We start from the raw sequence: 24,660 nt of genomic DNA, 5'->3' as shown, positions 1-24,660 counted from the left end.
ATTATTCACAGTTTTTAACCTGATGACTTCGTCTAACTTGTGATATTTTATATGTAATAATTGGAGAACCCAGCTGTATCAACAATGTATACCTGCTTACATATTTCTAAATGCGTTGTATATATACTCTGCATATTTGATTTGGGAGCAATAAAAAAACCACCAGCCCACCCCAAAAAAAGAAATGAAGAAAAAAAAAGAAATAAAGAAACAAAACAAAAACCAAAAAAAACCCAACAAAACAACATACTGCACGTTATACGTTATACATATTCCAGCCAATGCTTGTAAGCAGGAAATACAATCTGTCAGTAGATCTAGTTAAGTGACGAAGATCGTATAATATAAGCTTTTGACTGATAATGGGTTGAACACATTAGTATATGAACCCGGTGCCAGCTTGAAATGTACATATTACCAACATGAGATTTTCCGATGTGACGGTTGTTAATCAGCACGGGGACACCTCACTGAGCCTGCACCTATTGTTGGAGGTAGTGGTTCAGTCGGCCGTGGTAGATGGGTTAACAATAGGGGGATTAACTGTAGTCTGCTGCACGGGGACACCTCACTGGGCCTGCACCTCGTGTTGGAGGTAGAGGTTCAGTCGGCCGTGGTAGATGGGTTAACAATAGGGGGATTAACTGTAGTCTGCTGCACGGGGACACCTCACTGGGCCTGCACCTCGTGTTGGAGGTAGAGGTTCAGTCGGCCGTGGTAGATGGGTTAACAATAGGGGATTAACTGTAGTCTGCTGCACGGGGACACCTCACTGGGCCTGCACCTCGTGTTGGAGGTAGAGGTTCAGTCGGCCGTGGTAGATGGGTTAACAATAGGGGGATTAACTGAAGTCTGCTGCACGGGGACACCTCACTGAGCCTGCACCTATTGTTGGAGGTAGAGGTTCAGTCGGCCGTGGTAGATTGGTTAACAATAGGGGGATTAACTGTAGCCTGCTGCACGGGGACACCTCACTGGGCCTGCACCTCGTGTTGGAGGTAGAGGTTCAGTCAGCCGTGGAAGATGGGTTAACAATAGGGGGATTAACTGTAGCCTGCTGCACGGGGACACCTCACTGGGCCTGCACCTCGTGTTGGAGGTAGAGGTTCAGTCAGCCGTGGTAGATGGGTTAACAATAGGGGGATTAACTGTAGCCTGCTGCACGGGGACACCTCACTGGGCCTGCACCTCGTGTTGGAGGTAGAGGTTCAGTCGGCCGTGGTAGATGGGTTAACAATGGGGGATTAACTGTAGTCTGCTGCACGGGGACACCTCACTGGGCCTGCACCTAGTGCTGGAGGTAGAGGTTCAGTCGGCCGTGGTAGATGGGTTAACAATAGGGGGATTAACTACACTCTGTTACAGTAAAGTAGACCTCAACTCCTGAAATACTCTGTTCACATAATTTATTCATGTGCATGCATATAATTACATCCAAAACATAACATATTGTTTCACTTGACATTCTATCCATTTCGAGAATGTATTCTATGTTCACATAACTTACTCATATACATGCCTATAATAACATACCCATTTACATTTAAACCCCAACCAATTGCAACACAGAATCAACATATTCTTTAGCACTTTTCTTCCTGGTCAACATGTCCTTTTTTTCATTTTCAATTTTTGTGTCGAGATTCAGGTACTTTCTTCTCTTTGGTGCCTATCTATCACCAGCCTCAATCTGGAGAAGAACAGTCCTGGTATCATCCTCGATAATCTCAAGGGTATACGTTACGATCACTCACCACTATACCCTGGATGCATCCACGACTTGGGGCGATGATTTTATTACTTCCCTTTGCGGGCTTTTTATCCAGTTAGGTGCCTACGTTGGGAAGTTGAGCGTACCAATCACTACTCACTTTCGCGTCTTAAATTATCTAACCGTTTAAACTTGGCAACTCAATTGATGCAGAGGTACTCTGAAAGAAGTAGAAGGCGTTCTTTTATATATTCTCTTTAAAGTTTCAGATCTGTGAATTTGTCTTTATTATTTCCCCAAATATATGAGTGGCACTACGAACAAACCTTTGCAACTGCGACCGCAATCTTTGTTGACACTGGAAAGCTCGGGTGTAACGGCGGCTTAGTTGATTGGCTACTGTGAGAATGCGGAGCCAGCAAAGGGAGGTAATAAAATCATCGCCCCAAGCCGTGGATGCATCCAGGGTATAGTGGAGAGTGATCGTAACGTATACCCTGGAGATTATCGAGGATGTCCTGGTATGGGACTGCTCCTTCTTGATCATATCAATGAACCTGTATATGTTTGGATGGTTGGTACGTGACTTGTTTAGCTTCGACTAATGAGGATCTGTTTCAATGTAAAGGTGTAAAGTGGCGAGGTCACGTGACGTAAATCGTTGAGTTTTCGCATAGGTTTCGCTTGGTTTGTTTGCTTAACGCCCCATCCAGCCAACAGCTTTCCAGCTATATATCGAATCTAGTCCAGACAATCCAGTGATTAAGCATCGATCTGAGCAACTGGGATACGATGACATGTGTCAACCAAGTCAGCGCGCCTGACCTCCCGATCCCGTTAGTCGCCTCTTACGACAAGCTTGGGTTGCTGATGACCAACGCTGACCCGGATCTTCACGTTATTTTTCACTTAGGCAAGACAAGTGAGTGAGTGAGTGAGTGAGTTAAAATTTACAGTCACATCGGCAATATTTCAGCCATATCGTGACTAAAACAAGTTTCAAATTGACAATATATACATGTAAATTATAAAAATCTGTCACCGAAGGACAGTAAAACCAACTAGAATATCACAGTAGTTAGAATAAAACTAGCATATCTCTCTAAAATTGGACTTCAAATTAGGACAAGACAGGTAGATCACCATACTACGGATCACGGGGACTTACAGTGCTTTTGCTACCTGCATGGACCCTAATTGGACTTACACCATCCCCTCAGCCGCTGACGATTGTAGGAAAAGATTAACTGAATTCTAAAAGAGCAAATACACTACGTTTAAAAATCTGGTTAGCTTAAATTTAACTTTGAAAGTTTGGGGACTTAGGTACCCTCTCAGGAGGACAATAATTTTACGATACTTTAACCCCCTGCGAGGATACAGCTACTAACAATCGCAGTTGCTAATTTATACTACCATGTTTAAAATACAATTTATCTATTTACAAGACATATCATTCAAAACTTATCTAATAATTCTATTTCCTTTAAAAATTCAATTATCAAATGAAAATTAACATTACCGAATTGTTGTGACATTGAAATAGGCAAGACAAGAGTCATATTGTAGAATCGGTTGACAAAGGAGAGTGAACTAACAAGAATACCACCAAATAAAATGCCAGGCCCTTTAATGTGATATCTCATCTTACGAAAACCATTTCAAATTCAACTCTGTGAAAGAAATGACTCACGACATACTGATCACGATCGCTAATAAGTTAACACTGATGTTCATCACTCACAGCGAATACTTTTTGCAGACGTCTCTTCAACAATGTCAGCCATGTTCGGGACAAGGAGCAACGGCCCATTGGGAGAACACCCTCCTGCATATCCGCCACATCTGAGATGAATTACAGTTCCATTATTCCTGTAAGAGATGTCCATAGCTGCATTCCACCCTACTTCTCTCCATTTCTGATCTGGGGAAACGATCCATCCCGTTTTTCGCAGATTGATTGTGAACTCGCCTTTAACACCACACTGGCTTACTGATCTATTGTAGTGTCGGTGTAACAGTCAAAAGCACTGCACTTCCATACTTTGGGGATTTCCTGAAAAACGCGCAAAAGTGGTTTCGTCTTGTTTAATTTCCATTGTCTGCAAATCTACTCTGATCTTTTCATACCAAACCTCTCCTACATAACTCAGACAACTACCAGGCAGCTTGCCTTCTCCGCCACAATTCCAGTTTGTTATTGCAGGGAAAATACCATGATTGTGAAATTGAAGTGTGAGATACTCTTTGGGATTCCAGGTTCTCATATCATGGCAGTAGATCCGGGTCTTATAGAAATGGAACTTCGGCAGCCTCATCCAGTACTCTCCATCAGTACTATTGGGCTGGCACTGCTTCACACTGGCACACGACGATGGTACCGCCAGCTGACAGTTGGTAAATGTCCAATTACCCATCGCATCACATTCCGCCCGAGTCTCGGGTAAGAAGTCTTTGTCACAAATGTACTTGAGGACAGTTCCAACCGGACCTTCCAAGTATGAGACTGTTGTATTCAAGGTTGTGTAGGGTATCTCGGGGATGTTCGATCTCAAACAACCAGATACCACACATTCTGGGACCGGCGATGCAACACAGCGTGAATTACGGCTACACGTGTGATTAACACAAGGACCTGCAAGAGTTGTGGGCCAGTTTTCGATGTCTGACTGTACGAAGGAGAAAGCAGCATCTTGTATGTTGGAAGGGGCTGAGTCCATGAAGGAGTGGCTGTTGAGCTCACACATACCAGTTCCAATGTTATAGTTGATTGATTTACATCCTGTTTTCAGAAAACAGTATCGGACACATATCATCAGTCCACTTGCTTTAAAAGAGTGGATTTGAACATCTGACAGTCTCACTCCCTTCTTCAGATTGTACACACTCCTTACATCCGTGCACATCTGTCCTACATTTTGTTCAACTTCGGTTAGAAGAACTGCAGCAACGAACGCCAAAGTTGTAAGATGCATTCTGTTTGTACTACTTCCCAGAATTCGCGATCATGTCAACTTGGTATCAGACAGATTTCAAAATGAGATCCTTCATATGTGACCGCTACACTAAGATGAGGGGTTACTTGAGATGGAAACTGTGGCTGTGCTTTCCGTCGGCTGAGGAGGTTTGTCTCCACATTGATTTATAGCCATCATGTTTACTTAATGATGAACTCAAATCTGTAGAGACGATTAGGTCATCCAAAGTATAACTGCTCTGCATGAGAAGTCTGTAGTTGTTCCCACTTTTAAGGCCTCAGATAACATAACCATTATATGTAAACATCATTGCGTAAATTGTTTCATGTCGCGCAATATTCTAACAGCTCCATCCTTTGGTGTGTACATTTCACAACTTTTGAGGTACAATCATGTATGCTCTTTTCACCATGATTTTAAATAAATTTCCAACTTGGTAATCACCTTGTGTGAACGAATGTTAAATATAGTTAAACCAGGGCTCCAGATAATATTTCAACATCAGGAGTAAGTACTCCTTATTTTTTCAATATAACAGTACTGGAAAACTTAAGAGTACATTTAGAGTACTGAATGGAATTTAATGGCGTATCAGTAATCTTGTGTTTCGTTTCATATATGCACCACAACATTGCTAGTGTTGAGTCAACAATAAAACAATACTTTTTCAGATAAATACTTCCGTAAATGATTCTAAGACCGTACACCATTGCTGTGGTGCGTGTCTGCTACGTTTCCTAAATTATTTCCTATCGTATTGTGCATATCTTTTATCCGTACATACGCCGATACGGACTTTATCTGGAGCCCTGTAGTTATCAAGGAAAAACATTGAGAATTATCAGAAGTTTTGTGGAATCATGAAACGATTTATGTTTTTTTTGGACGAAAGGAAATGGCAATACAAAGAATATGTAAATATGAAGAGACATTAAGTCAGTAATGCGTAAATGATTATTGAATAATGGATTCCTACAAACCAATCCATTAGGTCCCTTCTTCAGATTGTAGACGTTGGTTAATTCGGCGACCATCTGTTCTAGATTTTGTGCAATTTCATTTAGAAGAAATGCAGCTACGAACGCTTGTAAGATTCATTCTGTTTGCACTGCTTCCTAGATTGCACGGCAAAGTCAACTTGGTATCAGATAGAATTCAAAGTGCGTCAATTCATATGGGACCAATGCACTGAGATGAGCCGGTTTCCTGAGATGGAAATTGTGGCTGATCAATATGTTAAGAGGTGCATACTGAAACTGTCTTTATTACCATCATGTTTCTTTGATTACAAACTCTTAAAAGCGGTTGAGACTACCGTTACATGTCCTACATGACAGGCCCGGGGGGTAACTAGATTTATCCAGATTGTCTGTGATTCTGCATCAGGAGGGTTTTCGCTTTTAGTTGCTCATCAAGCTGTCCGACTATACACGTTGAACTTCGTCTACAAATCTGTATTTGACATAAGGTTCTGCATTAACATATACCTCATATATTTACACGTAGTTGAAAAGGACAAAGACCTTGATGTCGCTGGGGGTATAATGATCTATTTGGTTTACATGTGTCTATTTTAACATTATTTGCAGAGTGTTCGTGGCCTGGCCTGTAGGGCAGCTGGGCTCGAAATGAAATAAAGATGGAGACTGATCGAACTTTGGACTATATAAAATCATATAGAGCAAGTGGTTAATTGCATGACAACGTAAAGTTCCTGTTTGTAGGTCCTATGGTATTCAGTGTACCATGTATTCAATGTTATACCATCCTCCTTGTTTTCAATATGAGGTCACATGTTCCAGGCCTCAAAACACAGAAGACATAATAAACATATCTGGATCATTAGGTTGAACTATAATCCCTTGGGAGGTTAAGCTGAATCGTTTTATCTAAGAGGTCGAACAAAACAAACCTTGATATAGAATAATCGTTTGTTTCATTGGGTCGAAATATTCAACCATTGCATGTCCCATGTGGTTGTAAACATTCCTTGTCCGAACACGTAGGTTGAGTTCAACCGTTTGTTATGAGACGTCCAACTCGCTTTTACTTTATACAGTTCTGTTTGATAAATGGTCCACAACAGTCAATCGCTCGGCACACGCTATTTCCCATTTATTTTAGGTACCCCACTTACACACGTTAATAATATATTGTCCCTCTAATGCACTATTGTTGTGAACAATATTATTTTTACCGAAGATTTCCAATCAGTCGATAGCTTTTGCAAATTATGCCACAACATCATGCATTCGTATAAGTGATTAGGGCCGGTAAAACTGGTTATCTTCAGGGCCCGGTTGTTCAAAACTCGGTTATCTTAACCGCCGGTTAACGAACGAACGTTAAATATGCGTTGTTCAAAACATGGTTAGTCCTGCCGTTAGCTAACGTCACCGTCAAAGTTTAACAGTGTAGTTAACGTCATTGGTTAGCTTCTGTATATCCCACAATTCCGTTTTCTATTTACTTCCGGTTTACCAAAAATGGAATCGCAAAATGCCATCTTCAACCCGAGGAAAAAGAAAAGTAGAAATTTCCCTGCTGACGAGGAATGGTTAGTAGTCCAGTCATTCTACGGCCAGTAAGGCTGAACCTTAAACAAATTGCAGCAAAAGTTGCCCTTGAACATATAAATGTATAGAAAAGTATAATGAACAGAATTTTTATTTTTCACAGTTGAGGTGATGAAGTGAAGTGAAGTGAAATTGGGTTTTAAATAACGTCGTGCTTGAGAATATTTCGCTCATATGACGACGTGCATGCGTGTGTATGTGTATGTGTGGCTGCTTGTACTAGCCCAGACTTAAGCTGGTTTTATAGTGCTAGCCCACTGAGATACCATGCCGCAGTGAAGCATGAATACCCCACTCAGACACATATCCGTAGACGAAGTTCAACACGTTGCTGAAAACCAAAACCAAAGCCAAAAACCACATGATACACATACTCCTACTGTATAATGGATTGCATCCTAAATAAACAGTCCCAGAATGCCATAATCTTTACAGCTTATCATCAAGTATTCATGATGGCGATATAAGCTAGTAGCAGCTACTAGCAGACGGTGTCAGCATGCATCAAAATTCAAGCCACAGTTGTGGGGAAGCAAACCAAGGCCTTTGGGGTGACGAGTGGACGCACCAACGACAAGGCTACCCCAACGCCTAACAGTACTGACTGACTGACTGAGTTTGGTTTTATGCCGCTTTTAGCAATATTCCAGCAACATCACGGCGGGCCTAACAGTAACTACAAGTAACTACTGTATTGTTAACAAGTTACAGGAATTTGACATGACCCACAATATGTTTCTTCTGGCCCATATAAACTGAGAACAACTGGGCCACGGGGCCATTTCTTAGAAAGGCTGGGATACACACTGCCTAAATATATCACGTTGCGACGCAGTAGTTATGCAGCCTGTTACGGAAAGATTAACAACGTGGTAAACATATGTGGCATCTTGTGGGATAAAAAGGTTTAAATTGGAAATATGTATGAAAATACGTGGAATTTTCGTTGTTATGGAATAAGTCATATTTGGTTTGAAAAAAGTATTCTGTAACTCGAAAATGTGTGGGGTCTGTGAAACCAAAGAGGCGATAGCTGACGCGATGGCCTAACTTACAAAATAAATGTTCAACACTTTGCACTATTTGCACAATATGGTTATGTTGTGTTTCATGTTTGCTGCTTGAGTTTGCAATGATCAAACTGACTTAAAAGCATGCATATTTGCTTCTCAAATCAATATTTGTGCGTGTTAGGACTGTATGTCCACTGTACATACATCATATGACTGTACAAACATGCAGTACAAAGAGCAAACTGCTGCCCTATATGAGGTAACGCTGCACATTATGTGCCACGTGACTAGGCGGTGACACTTCCCTTTATGCACGAATGCACCAGGACGTAGTTGGATAAACAATACACCACGTGTCTGATCCTGTTGGTTGGATCGGTTATTTGTTTACACAATGGAGCCATTCTTCTGGTTTGTGCCCTGATCTCGACTCCACCTGAATGCTGCATGACAGGGTAAGTAGATGTGCATCTGTCGTACGTATATATGCGCTATTCTCCTACTCTTGTGATCATATTGCTCGACACTGACAATACTGTTCATGTAGGACTATTATAGTGGGTTTAAACATACCACCGACAACTTTTCTCACTATGTAATGTAATGGAAATGTGTATATATAGGGTATAGGAATGGTAGTTGTTCTTTCGTCCACACTTTCCCTCAATCTGTCAAACAATTGCGAAACTGGTTCCGTTTGATGTTTTGGTATTTTTACATTTTTTCCAAGGCAGCTTACTGCATACAAGCCTCTACTAATTGTAGCGATTGTATACGGAGAATAAGTCGGAAACTATTTAAGTATGAACACACGCACCATAAGCATGATTAAGTTGTATCTTTTGTATTTCTAAATAAAAAAATTCTGTTTCCTTGTTTCAATTAGTGCATAATGTATGCGCCTGAGATAGATTTTCTAAGAATCTACTAAATTTACACGATATAAATTGTGCATGCGTATCGATGAGAAACTTGTGAACTTTTCTTCCATAATTATCTTTCTTGAATGACAGAAAGACATTTAAGACACACCGACACGTCTATTCAGTAAAGTGTAGAGTCCACAATGCAAACTTGAAATTGTCATTGCATAGTGCTCAATGTCTTTTATCAGTAAATGTCTGAGCACAGTAGAAAATCGTACAGAGAAAACATGTTTACACAAGATCAGAGGCAGATATTCAACTCCATAGATTTGTACTGTTTACACATAATACATTTGGGTGAAGGGGGTATCAATAGATGAATACCACACCTGTTAGTCATCGTCTTTAGGTCTTATCAGTGAGTGAGTGAGTTTAAATCTAAAGTCACCTCGGTCTTATTTCAACCATATTGTGACTGTAACAATATTATTCATGAATAATACATAAATCAGAGTATATTAAATCCGTCGACAAAAACACAAAAATAATGAGAGCAACACAGATTTTAAAAAATGAAAATAGTATCAAAATGAATACACAATGCTAATTAGAAACTGATCACATGTAACAGAGTATTTATGGCATCACTGTCTCCATCTCTCTCACGTATTACTCTCCGCTTTTCTCTGTCATAAGTGTGATTTGAGTATAACATGTGTTATATTTGGGATTACACTTTCTTAGTAAAGTACAGATTCTAGTACTTTTTGGGTTGAGTCCCATCCGGGATTCGAACCCGCACCCTCAGAGTCAGGCACCTAATCGCCAGTTCACAAAGTCAGACGCCTAGACCGCTCAGCCACCACGGCTTCCACGAAAATGGAAGTCGGACAACTGGTAGTCTAGACTGCGGACTTTGTGTACCCCTCTGATAAGTGTTAATTGGCACGGCTCCTTTACAGCCGAAAGCTATGAAATACACAATGCGCAGAATTACCGGATAGCACGCGACGTCGTCAACCATCTTGGGATCGAATTATAGAAGCGTATTAGGGCCAGATTATTTTAAAAATCACTTCATCAAGGTAAGGAAGAGTGTTTCATATTAAATCCAATTATGAATAATGAAGAAAAATGTTTAAAAGTCTGAAGAAACGAATTTTCATAAAACTGACAATTTATCTGTCAATTACTGTTATTTACTTAACTTAAGTGATTAAAAGTCAGTCCTTGTAGAAATGTTCCCATTTCAAGCATAAATGTGTTAGCAGACAATGTTTTAACTTCGATACTGAAATTACGCTATTACAGGACGCGCGGAATTACCGGACTCGCTTGTATCCATTTACAGTTATGAAGCGGCACACTGTCCAAGCAGATTGTTTACCTTCAAACAACCCGTCATTTTTAATGATAGTTTGGGGGTACAGGTTTGCATGATATTTTTCATGCCTTGTTCTGAAACATTTATACAATTGACAAAAAAAAATTTGAGATATGATCAATTATTATTCTTCCAGAAATATGATTGATTCTACATAGAAGTGACATGCGTACGCCACAGTTTTATTCAACTTATTCACTTACGCACGAGTTCACACACCAAGCTTTGAATTAATAAAAACAGTGGGTTAATTTTCACAACCGCGTTAAGATCAGCAAGAGTCGACCGAGTATTTATACCAATTGAAAAAAACAATGGAAAGGGGAATGTTGTTTCAATGTAGACGTGTTGCGTTCCCTTGTTGTCCCTCATGTTTACAATAAGTCATTTATTTTATTGATTTGTCCATAGGCGGTATAACCTTTGGTTAATAGAAAGTTGGGCAATAGCATGAAGTATTTCCATTTATTCAAACCTGTAAGTAAACATAACGGAATGTGTACTGCTCTATACAATTCTTAAATTAGAAATAGAAACGATAATATCTCAACTGTTTCAGTAGGATTTGAAAGTGATGAAAATGACAGACATATTTACCATATCTTCCAAACAAATGGCATTGGGGATGTTTGTCTGTCAGGCACCATATGTCATGAGTTCTGGATGACAGAAATAAAGTGTACACAAATGTACATGCTTAATATTATTGTTCATTACACAAGCGGTACGCTGGGATGTGGAGAAGGAGAAATGGTGTTGACTTTAAGGTATGGAAGCTTTGAGTTTACAGCTGCTTTGTGGCTGTTTGTTCGCGGTTGGAGCATTCGGGAACTGGGTGGGCATTAGAAGTACCAATTACAAGCATATTGTACCACCTAATTCTTCCCTGTGTGGTGCCCTCAGGGTTATGTTTTCGGGTGCACAACTCCCCTTGCCATTGAATTAATGGGTTTGTTGCGTATTCCAAAGGTGGGGCGGGGTGACCCCGACTTTCCTATTACTGTTTGTGAGTTAGTACAGTCTCTTTGGGTCAAAATTATACCGATGAATCCCAATCAAACTCCATATCGATTGATGATCAAACATTCATTTCAACGGAGAATGTAATAAAAACATCAGACCAACTCTGGAAAAAAGTTTTATAGCGTTCGTCTCCAAAATATAAAAGTTACATCACAAACTATCATAATTTAGTTTTGATTTTCCGTGTGAAGCTTTAAGAGGGAAAGGTAATAGTAGTACTGTTGTAGGACAAATTCTGATAAACTTCAAAATAGCAAAATGCACATCTGTGGGTAATGATTGTCATGTGTGTGAAGTTTGGTGAACTGAGCATGTAAACTTTAAGAGATATGCTCTGGGCAAAGTTTCGGGACTAAATGATGGGTGGACACTGACGATGTTTGATTTCACTTTACGAGTTAGGTGTGGTGAATAGTGTCGCATTTATAACTGCGTCATATTCAGTCATGTGTATGCCTCTCTCTTTGAGTAAGCAGTGTGAGGTGAAAGGCGGGAGTGGAGTAGGCGCTTGTAGCCGTCTGTATTCAAACTAAACCTTTTACTATCCCAGTCACTGGAAAAGTATTACGTCATATGAAATAATACATAAACTAAGTTGCAATGTGCTCCAATATCATACTGAATTGCTAATGGCCGTATCCACTTTTGTACTCTATGAAACTGTGTTTAAGTGTGGACTAGGTACTTAAGATTTCGGTACATCCCAAACAGTAACAGGGGCTTACTTACGTTTTATCTGAACAGGTTAGAACATATATAATTTGGAATCGTTTGTTCGTTGTGTAATGCTGCACTCATCAGTATTCCAGCTATATGGCGGCGGTTTGTTAACAATCGACATACATGACAATTAAGAGGTTCTCAACATCCCAAAGACATTGAAGTCAATAAGTCAAGTATGAAATGTAGTTCGTTATCGTCTTTAGTGATCAATCACATATTGGTATTTAATAAATATAATGTTAAACTTACCAACCCAAACTGATGTAGACACGAAATGTACTTAATTATCTGAATATTGTATCCATATGCTTTGATGCACTTAGTCTAAAGCGTTTTCAGTCCAAACTATATCAAACACGTTCAGGGTTTAAACATTTTAGGCATCATCCTTGGACAAGGATGAAACTATTTTTACAGAGTAGTTATCAAGTAGACACCTTTCAGGGAGAGGAAGTGCACAAAAATAGTATCAAGATAGAGGAGATATTTTATTGCTAACACTTAGCTGTGATAATGATAAAGATCAGGTCATGATAGATTTTGAACAAGTAATAGTTACACTGCCTGGTACCACATAGCGTCACTGGCTGCAGTAAACAAACATTCATTTTTTGGGTCATACTCATCGTTATTGCAAGATAGTGCGTGCCGGTAATGGAGGATAAGAGAAAAATCATTTAAGATAACCTAGAATGCCAATCAGTATGCAAAATGAACTTTACATATAGAGGAAAACACTAACAAGAAAACACTTGGGTGCCATACTCTGCACAACTAAATACATTCGCATAATTGTTTTGATTAGGATCCTAGTTCACCTTAAAGGTGAATCGGGGACAATTACACTCCAGTAAATGTGGACTGGTTAGAGGAATACATGGAAATAGCACTTGTGATATTCTTATGGTGAGACACAACTGAAAAATTCATCTATGAGGAAATATCCTTCTATGAAGAATATATATACAGTTTGCCCGGATATCACCATAAGTATGTGGGTTTCAGGTTTCTAAATCTCATAGTCCAGGGTCCTTTCACGAAGCAACTTTTACTAAGGTTAACCCTAACTCCCATTCTTTAACATTGCACTAAGAGCACCTAAGTGACTGACGATCAACTTAGTGCTTTGTGAAAGGAGGCCCTGATCTGTAGAAAGTCGAGAAAGATGATTGAATGACAATCATAGGTATGTTAAATTATTCGATTGAATGTTTCGAAAGTAAACACAAAAAGGATTAAAAACTATTCGTCCGTCTTAAGTTTAAATTTAATTCCTGAATTTCCTTTGGATTTGACTATGGTATTGGCGTGACATGCATGTGACATTTGCATGTTGATGGAACCGTACACATATGGACATTTCAATTAAACAATCATATTTGCTTATAATGCAACTTTACAGACATTACATTTGTTTAATAGTTGGCACACGGCAAGCATTTTTAAGTCATATCAAATACTTCTATCAGCATACTCTCGGTTAGGCTTTACTTATATAAAACCTGATATCAATTCAAGTGCAGTGCGTCGAGGAAATCAGGGTATAAATACCTAGGTGAGGTGAGGTGAAATTGGGTTTAACGTCGTACTTGAGAATATTTCTCTCATATGACGACGTGCATGCGCGTGTATGTCTATGTGCGGCTGCTTGTACTAGCCCAGACTAAAGCTGGTTTTAAAGTGCTAGCCCACTGAGATACCATGCAGCAGTGAAGCATGAATAACCCACTCAGACACATTATACTCTGAGCCGACCTGTCGTTGTTGTACCCATTAATGCCGAGCGCCAGGCAGGGACGAACAAGTACCATATTTTAACGTCTTTTGGTATGACGCGGTCGGGGATCGAACCCGCGACCTTCCGCTCTCCGGGCGGACGCTCTTACCACTACACCACGGAGGCGGTCATAAATACTCAGCCAATACATACTCAGCCAATATAGGATACTTCTGTGGAAAACTTGATCTCCGCGCGTTATGTTACAAATTATCTCATTTCGCCACTGACGTGGACGCTGCACGATGACGAATCATTGCTCGTAATATTATACATATGGTAATAATTCGTACGGGTTTGATCGTGTAAGAAATGTACGATAAATCCAAACCTGGCCATACATGATTTCAAGTGTTTTTAAACCTGTGTTATAAATGAAAACATTTACAGTTATAGTGAGAGAGTTGGTTAAAATTTATAGTCACATCGGCAATATTTCAGCCATATTGTGACTTAACAATAAACACAATGACATTATAAAACACCTGTCGACGAAGGACAGTAAAACAACTGAAGGTAGATCACCATACTAGGGACCATGGGGACTTACAGTACATTTGCTTCCTGCATGGACCCTAGCTGGATTTACACCATCCCTTCATCCGTAAGCAATTTAGCAAATCTAGCCATGCATTAAAAGAACAGGTATTCTACAATTAAAAAAGTGGAACGTTTTACTTTACTTCGAATGTTTAGGGACTTACATACCCTCTCAGGGTACAATACTCAGGGTACAGTACTTTAACCCCCCTCGAGGATACAGCCACTAACAATCTTAGTTACTAATTCAAACTTCCAATCTTAAAATATTTATGTATTTACAAATCATTTAACAAATCTAATTCTTTTAAAAATGCAATAATTAAATGAGAACTGGTACTATTAAAAAGATCCATCATAGTTCGTGATTTAAAATATTTATCTCTTGTGATGGAATATTTAACACAGTCAAGCAAGACATGCTTGACCGTGATTCTTTCATCACAAGGGATACAAAATGGAGGATCCTCACCTTTCAATGGGTATTCATGAGTATATCTTATGTGGCCAATACGACATCGTCGTAAGATGACCTCTTCAAATCTGGACTGACAACCCAAGTAAGTGTAACCGATATAGGGTTCTATTTCATGTAATTTATTGATACCTACTTGGGTGTCCCACTTCTTCTGCATCAGATCACGGATGTAAGTTCTAATGCAAGCTTTGTAATCAGAGTAAGGATTAAGAAGTGGTGTCACAGATTTATTGAGTGCTGCCTTGGCAGCACGATCGGCCATTGTATTCCCAGAAATGCCAACATGGCTGGGTAACCAACAGAGGACAATGTCGTATTGGCCAGTTGCAAGATCATTATATAATTCTAGAATTTCTATTAAAAGGGGGATGTTTTACAAGAAATATTTTTAATCGCCTGAAGACAAGAACGAGAGTCAGAAAAGATTATGTATTGTTTATATTTAGGGTGTCTATTTATATATTTAAGAGTTGTTAGTATTGCGTTAGCTTCTGCTATGAACATTGAACTGTCATTGGGTAATCTGGAAGATATTGTTTTGGACCCAATGACAGTGGCACAAGCTACTGCGCAACCATCCTTGGACCCATCTGTAAATAAGAATTTATATGTATTATATTTACTTTTTAATTGATTATATTCTTGTTTATATTGTAATTCGTTAGTTTCTGATTTTTTAAATGTAGTGAGTGTTAGGTCAACCTGTGGCCTCACCAATTGCCAAGGAGGAGAAGAAAGAAGACGGGAAGAAGATATATTTTCCTGCTCAATCCCGGCAGCAGTAATGAATGGCTTAATCCCGAGCCCAAGAGGCAGAACAAGAGAAGATTTCTTGTTGTACAAATCCTCATAAAGAGGATAAAAGATGCAGTGAAATGCAGGATTAGACTCATTAGAATATAGTTTGGTAATATACTGAGCCAAAATAGAAACTTCACAAAATGTAATTTGAAAAAAATGAATAATTTTGCTCTGATGATACATCTATGTATCCAAAATGTAAATTGAAAATTGTAAAAACACTTTTAAACCACAGTTCTAACGGTACTTGAAATGCCATGATTGTCAAATGTGAATCGTGAACGTGCCGTTGGCATGTTGCAAGCGGGAAGATCAGTTATTGACGTCGCAAGAGCAATGGGATGCAGCCGTCGTACTGTGTATGACTTGCGAGGTCGTCTACAACAAACTGGCACCACTTCTGATCGCCCAAGGTCGGGTCGTCCACGTGTGACGTCACGAGCAGAAGACCGTCAAATCGTCCTACGTCACCTACGTGACCGATTTCTGCCGGTTACACGAACCAGGGCTGAGATGTTTAGAGGTCGACTGTCCTCACAGACCATTCGAAATCGGTTGCGGGCTGCCAATCTCCATTCTCGACGTCCATATCGTGGGCCAATATTGACGCCGTTTCATCAACGTCAACGTCTGCTGTGGGCCCAACGTCACCTCCGATGGACCCAGAGAGAGACTGGAATCGAGTCGTCTTTAGCGATCCAGGTTTACCCTCAGATTCGCGGACGGCAGGCATAGAGTCTGGAGACGACGTCGTGAACGGTATTCCCAATGTTGTGTACAGGAAGTCGACAGATTCGGGGGCGGAAGTTGCATGGTGTGGGGTGGTTTGTGTGGGAACAATCATTCCCGACTTCTGGTCATCCATGGAAACCTCACAGCTGCTGCTTACGGCGACCAGGTGCTTACCCCTGAACTGGTTCCTTTCATGGCGGCTCATGGCCCAGGTCTACAGTTCCAGCATGATAATGCTCGGCCGCATACCGCGTTGACACGAAAATTCCTTCAAAACGCTGGAATCAACGTCATGGACTGGCCATCGAGGTCCCCTGACCTTAATCCAATAGAGCACGTTTGGGATGCACTTGGGAGAAGGCTTCGTGGTCTTAGGAACCAACCTCAGAATTTGCAGGAACTTTGGCGCTGCCTTGCGCAAAATCCCCAACCACGTGTTCACAAGCATCAGGCAGTCGATATTGAACTGCGAAATTTCACATTTGTATTCTTGTGACTTGCCATTCTGTATACCCATGTTTCGGAACGGCGGTGTAGCCTAATGGAACTGATTATGGCACTGTCAGTGTATCGGGTACATCACACAGATCTCAGCAATGAAATAATAAAAATTTAACCATCTTACCATCTCTTGTTCTTTTAAAGTGCCCTGAAGAAAGAATGTGAAGTTTCTTTTTTTACTCAGTATATATTGTAATGATAATTTTATACGGCGTTGGGTTAGAGATGGTTCATCTGCCTCGACGTAGAGACTGTCAACAGGAGATGTTCTGAATGACCCAAGACAAAGTCTCAGACCTTGGTGGACGACAGAATCTAATAGTTTTAAGTTGCTTTTACAGGCTCCACCATATACGATGGAGCCATAATCAAGCTTCGAGCGGACCAGTGATCTATATAGGTGTAGGATGGTACTTTGGTCCCCTCCCCACTTTCAATTAGAAACGACTTTCAATAAATCGAGTACCTTCAGGCATTTAGTTTTTAGGGATTTAATATTTAATATTTAAGAAAGGTTAAATGGGAGTCAAAAATCAGACCCAAGAACTTGGCCTCTTTTACCACCTTGATGGGAGTGCCATTTAAAAACAGTTCTGGGCCTTTATGTGTGGTTTATATTTACGACAGAAATGTATGCAATTTGTTTTTGATTTAGAAAATGTAAAGCCGTTTTCAAGACACCATTTATTTATTTTGTTTAAACACAACTGTAGTTGCCGTTGAATAGTATGCATATTCTTACTGCGACAAGAAATGTTAAAATCATTTCACAAAAAGTGATCCATCAATTGAATCCTTTAAAACCTTGGATAAACTGTTGATCTTAATGCTAAATAAAGTGACAGATAAAATACTTCCTTGGGGGACACCCTGATCCTGATTATAATGGTCAGACAGGGTTGAACCCACTCGGACTTGAAATTGCCTGTCTGTTAAAAACTGTGATATTAAAAGAGGTAAACGACCCCTTAAACCAAATCATGTAAATCCTTTAAAATGGCATGCTTCCAGGTGGTATCGTACGCTTTCTCGAGATCAAAGAATATCGATACAGCATGTTGTTTATTTATTATAGCATTTTTAACAAAGGATTCTAAACGTACCAAATGATCAATGTTATTACGATTTTTCCTGAAACCACATTGAATATTTGTTATGAGATTATTGGTTTCAAGATACCATGTTAATCTATTATTTACTATTCGTTCCATGGTTTTACAGACGCAACTCGTTAAAGAGATTGGTCTGTAAATTAGACGGATCAGTATGATCCCGGCCAGGCTTTGGTATAGGGACTACTATGGCTTTACGCCACGAAGTTGGAAAATTCCCTGAAGTCCATATTGTATCAAAAATATTTAGAAGTGTTTCTAAACATGATTCAGGTAAATGTTTCAAGAGCTGATAGTGTATATTATCAGCTCCTGTTGCTGTATCATGAGCTTGCTCAAGGGCAGTACGTAACTCATGCATTGAAAATAATTCATTGTAGTCTTCTCCAATGTCTGAGGTAAAATTTATTCTTTTCTTCTCCTGTTGTTTCTGATGTTTCTGAAACTCAGGGACATAATTGGATGAAGACGAATGTTTGGCGAGAGTTTCACCAAGCTTATTGGCAATGTCAGCCTTACCAGTTAACAAATTATCACCATCCTTTAAATGGTGAACGATAGATTTGGAACTTTTGCCCTTTATTCCTTGTATCATGTTCCACACCTTTGAAATCGGTGTGGGTGAATTTATTTTGGAAACATAGTTTCGCCAAGACTGACGCTTAGTCTGTTTATAAGCGCGTCGCACCTTGGCATTTAATATTTTAACTTTATCTAAATTATGGACAGTAGGATGTTGGCGAAAATATGTGTCTGCTTTCTTCCTACACTTTCTGGCCTGTTTACATTCGTTATTGAACCATGGTTTACGAATATGTGGAACTGCAGAGGACTGAGGAATTGTTCTGTCAGCAATGCCATTAAGGATATCAGAAAACGACTGAATAGAATCTTCACTGTTCATAAAACGATCATGAGTTAAGTGTTTAGCACACAGAGTCTCATATAATGACCAGTCAGCCCTGGCAAAGTTCCTTCTCGATAAAGGTGGATCATCACCAGGGTTGACTGTTTTGAAATAATTGGTGGGAAGTGATCACTCCCACATAGGTCATCATGGACCACCCATTCAAATTCATTATACAAGCTGGAGTCGGCAATTGACAGATCCAGGGAAGAATATGTTCCCGTAGCTGGAAGTAGATAAGTGGGAGAATCATCGTTATTATATACATAGGTGATTATCGGAAATAAATTCCTCAAGGATTTTACCTTTAATATTAGTATGGTCACTTCCCCAAAGCGGGTTGTGACCGTTTAGATCGCCCATGATGAGACATGGCTTCGGAAGCTGATCATATAGATTCTTAAGATCCGACGGTCGAGTATCAGAAGACGGGGGGATATACAAGCTACACAACGTGAGTGCCAAGTGCAGTGTAATACGAACAGCAACAGTTTGGAGATTGGTAATAAGAGGGACAGGGCTATGTATTATACCCTGTCGTACCAAAATGGATGCACCTCCTGTTGCTTTATCTCCCGGAGGTAACAAAGAGTGATAATCACTATACTGTCTTAAATTAAAGTTATCTGTATTTTTTAAATATGTCTCTTGTAGACATAATGCTGAAGGTTTAAAATCTTGTATTAATAATTGTATCTCATTAAAGTTATTTTTTAGTCCTCTGCAGTTCCATTGCATTAAGGTCGACAATTGAGTCATGGGGGCTCAATTGGCGATCGTTCACGGGAATGTGAGGAGGAACTATTTCTCCTCTTGTCCAGTGAGGACAGTGTAATCTCCATATCAAGAGACCCGAATGTGTTCTGTGTTGGAACCTCTGAAGGTGAAGGGACAGTATGTAGTTTGTCTCTTGTTAATTGCTTTCCTTTCTTCTTTTTGTAATGATTGCTCGCTTGTTTTGATACAGACTTTTCTGATGGTGTCTCGGGATCAGTTTCATCTGTCTGAGAACTAGACGAAGATTGAGTGACTGTTGTGTAGTTGGTTTTCCAAGGGGCTGAAGTTGAACAAATAGGTTGAGCTGACTTGACCCAAGTCAGAGTCAGTCTGACATCTCAGTTAAGAGAACATTTCTGCAGAACGAGTGACTGCAGCAGAGTATTTGACAGTTGACGGGGCTGTGGAATGATGACTCCATAGTTTTTTGGCATCAAAGTACGAGATGTGTTTTTCAGTTTTAATTTTCATAATTTGTGTTTCCCTTCGATAGACAGGGCAGGACTTGGATGACGCAGAATGTGGACCGTTACAGTTGACACATTTATATTCCTTCAGACAGTCGGTGGTATTCTCATGGTTGTCACCACAACGGTGACATACGACAGAGTTTCGAAATAACTGAGATCCATGACCGAAATGTTGACATTTGTAACATCGGAGCGGATTGGGGACATCCACTCCGCTGTTAAAATAACCTGCTTTAATAGATTTTGGAAGGGAAGATCGAGAAAAGGTCAATATATACGTGTTCGCTTTAGTGATGATGCCCTCTTTCTTAAAAGTGAAACGTTTTACCGCCATTGACACCTTGATTTTCAAGCTCTGCAGCTATGTCCTCTTCTGACATATCATAGAGACAACGAGTCCTGTCTCGTATGATACCTCGGCAAGAGTTTAACGTTCTGTGCACGGACACAGCAACCTCGATATTGGCAAAAATCTTGATTGACAACAAATTGAGAGATTGCTGTCTCCATGCACGCTCCACAAGAAGCGATCCAATACGGAGACGGGTAACATTTTGCACCTCTCCACAAATTCCGGAAATAGCCTTGGAAATGGCAAACGGGTTTAATTTGATCTGCAGAAAGCCTGTAGCTTCAATCACAAGAAACCGAGGCCATGAATCAACGTTTGAAGGATTTGTTTCTTTTGAACGATCTAGTTCGTCTAGTCGTCTCTTTTTTTCATTGCGATTTGAACCAGTTTGTTGGGTTGACATAATGAAAGGACAAAAGATTCCAGCACCCACTGTTCCACCCACCATGGAGTGTCAACAAGGACGATGTCAAACAGCACCGGATCTCCAAGATGCCGACACCAGGGATACAGGGATGTTATACTCCAGCGAGTATGACACAAATAGCAATATTTGTATACCAATTAAATATCAGGCTGGTTCTTGCACATGACAAGAAATTGGACACATACTGAATTTGGAGGTCAACATCACCAGATTGGCCATGAGCCACCGCCTTCTGGCACAGGACTCTAGGCATTGAAATATATTGATAATTTGTAAATTGGAAATTGAAAAAGCCAACACCCAAATATAACTAAAATATGCAAAAAATATTCACCATGCACAGGGCTTGGCGTGAGCAGCCGATTGGTAGAACCGAGCCAGCTCTACCACCCGTCTAGGTGAAGTAAGGGCCAAAGTGGTGTGTTGGGCAAAAGGAACACAGTTCCAGGATCCTATTGCCCTCAACCACCAGACTCCCGTCCTCCACCGACACAGGGGCGCAACCCACGGCAAACCATATTTACACACCTTTGTCATATTTGTTACTAAGCTCTCAAACGCTCCTTTTATTTCACATGTGAAACAAATGCAAATTAGGTGGCCAAATGGCACGCACAATTGTGAAATGAACCATGTGGAACGAGTATTACACACGGAAGAAATTTCTGTGATCATCCTGTTTTCGTACTGGTAACACGAACACATAAAAACTGTTCAAATACATATTCCTTATATCCGGAATAATACATAAGTTTCTAGGGAAAGTTGAGGCCTTGAATGTTATTACCTTAGTCACACTTCTTAGCAAAAGTGGTATGACGCTGTTTGAAACCTTTGTCACTAAGAGCATGTTCGATTACATCTCAAAAGTTGAAATGTAAACACCAAAGGTTGGAGCTGTTGGAATATTGCTCGAAATAAAAGGTAAGTTGACTATTGGAAAGTTGAAATCATGCAGCCTTGTGGAGAGTTTTTTGTCACTCTGAATCTTTATGCATAGTGAATGTGAGTGAGTTAGAGTTTAAGGCACATCGGCAATATTTCAGCCATATCGTGACTAAAAACAATCTATATGCTGATATTAAATAACGATAAGTTAAAAAAAAACCTGTGGTCGAAGAACAGTGAACCCAACTAGAATATCACAGATATGAACGTAAAACTAATAATTAAATCTAAAACATTTTAACTATAGAGTACAACAAAATAGAAAAACAGGCTATAGATGCCAACATCGTTATGCATAGATCTCAATATGAAACAGTTGAGTCGGTGTTACTTATCTCCTTAATTTCAAGTTCAGGTGATAATCAGTAAAAGACAATTGCAACAATGCCCCAAAGTATGTTTAATACGCCGTCTATCTGATTGTGCCACAGTTCTAATTGAATGACTCACCACTGATCACCGATCTCATCACCGATCGCATCAGTACCCGGTGTAGCCACCCCTAACAAGGTACACGTCTGACTGTCTCCTCCTCATACATAATCAAGCGTTGAATTCTCCTCATTGGCACCCTTTGCCTTTATCTAAACTTTGAACAGTTGGACTCCCCTGTATCCTATTGAGCCTGTTTACTTCAGCAGAGGATAGGGTTGGGTCGGGGTTTGATTCCACAGGAGGATGAATCACAGCCGGTGAAAGATATCAGTCTGTCCAACCTCACGTGCATCTGGCACCACAGAAACTAGTGAGGATGTCTGAATGTAACTGTGCAACGGATTGTGACAGTTGACGCTTCAAAAGTCCGATACGTGGTTTACTGTGCTTAGTTGGCATCGATCCGCAAGCTGACCTTTAAAGGGAAACGTAGGGAAGTCAAATGAAATTGATAAAGGTTGTATAATGAAATGGGATAAGGCTATATAAGAGACAGTGTATACGCAGTGATGTGTAATCAAGTCAGAAAACAATCGGACAGTTCCACATCAAGGCACTTAAAAACATAAACAGGGTAGGTCAGTAAAAACCTGATCTTGAGAATGTTTCCCAAGCGGAATGTTTATGTGTCATGTATCATTCGTCACTAACATTGCAACAGTACAGTACAATCGAGGATAGCATATTGTCTGTTATATACTCCTCACAAAAATTTAAGCAACACAAATTTTTAGTCTCATTTCATTTTCATTTATTGAAACTGCAAATCATGGAATGATGCAATAGAAAGGTGAAACATATGTACACACGATTATCAAACTGAAATGAAATGGTATTGAGCAATAATAGACTTACAAATCATCAAAAGCATGTACCCATGAAACAGTCGTGCAAAATATGCTGCACCGTCAGTTTTGTACAGTGAAGAAGTGTTCAGTAACGCGTATGACTACCATGAGCACAAATGCATGCTTCTACACGTCTTTGCAGTGACCAAATGAGTCTTTAAAGTTGCTGTTGTGGAATGTTCAGCAATTCCATCTGTAACGCCTCCTCAAGGTCATCCAGAGTCGGGGGGTGAACATGTGGACCGTAAACACGACTACCAATAATGCGCCAAGCATGTTCAATGGCATTAAAATCAGGTGACCTTGCAAGCCAGTCCATATGTGTGATGTTGTTGATCTAAACATCAGTAAAAACGGGCATTATCATCCATGGACGGGCATTATCATCCATAAAAATGAAGTTAGGACTCTCTTGTTGTACCAGAGGAATGATTACAGTTAGGTATACACCGATCAGGGTGCATGCGTGAAGAGTGGAGCACATTCATGCCACACATTTTGCATGTTGTTTCTGAGGGTGGTTGTGTTCGGGTGCTGTTGTCAATGTTATCAGATAAATCATTCTTTGAATATGTACCTTTAAGTACCATGCGGCAAAAATCGCTAACGAGATTGGTAAAGATATTACACTGAAAATAATTGTTGCTTAATTTTTTGTGAGAAGTATAGATTGACCGAACTATAAGGGGCCCGGTGGACGCGCTTGAGATGACATTGTCGGAAGGCACACATTAATTTTCTCAACACAACAACTAAGATTCATGAGTCATCATTGATATGACGCTGCGCATAATGCACAGACGTACAAGGAAGTGTCGCTGGGTAAACATTGTATCACGTGACTGCTCTACGAATTGCGCACAATTGTACCAGGAAGAGGATTGGGTAGACACTGTACCACGTGAGTCTAATACTATTGGCTGAAACTCATTTTTCTGTTCAACGGTAACAGAAATGCCATTGCCTACTCGCCCTATATAAGCAATGGAATTTACCCTTCACTTGAGCCAACAGGAATGCAGAATGATTATGTAAGTACGTCTACATGTGTCATATTAGACTAACATGAATATCGTCTATTTACTCAACTTGGATAACTTGAAAACATGTTGGAAGTTATCTGCCTTGAAGCACAGAAAGTTTTGCAACTTGGCTTTTTACTTTATATTAGCCACCGTAAACCTCTGAAATTGACTTTGGTACATTTCAACACCACGGTGCCCTCTATTGGAGCGGTTTTCTGAATTTCTTTCTTGTCGCTAGGGATTGTAGTTTTCGTGG

The 24,660-nt window shown here is 40.0% G+C and overlaps 1 protein-coding gene across 1 annotated transcript in view; it reads left to right on the top strand.

Annotated features, from left to right (window-relative positions):
• Window positions 1-8,606: 8,606 nt before the first annotated feature.
• Window positions 8,607-24,660, top strand: part of LOC124267463 — a 145,682-nt gene continuing 129,628 nt past the window's right edge. Inside the window, exon 1 of the mRNA XM_046702383.1 lies at window positions 8,607-8,733. Coding sequence (XP_046558339.1) covers window positions 8,726-8,733 — 8 coding nt within the window. The 5' untranslated portion in view covers window positions 8,607-8,725. The remainder of the gene's footprint in view (window positions 8,734-24,660) is intronic.

Source organism: Haliotis rubra, unplaced genomic scaffold, assembly GCF_003918875.1.
Source record: "Haliotis rubra isolate DU_JTF1 unplaced genomic scaffold, ASM391887v1 Scf1311, whole genome shotgun sequence".
NCBI classification, from domain to species: Eukaryota; Metazoa; Mollusca; class Gastropoda; order Lepetellida; family Haliotidae; genus Haliotis; species Haliotis rubra.
This window is presented reverse-complemented; position numbering and strand designations above follow the sequence as displayed.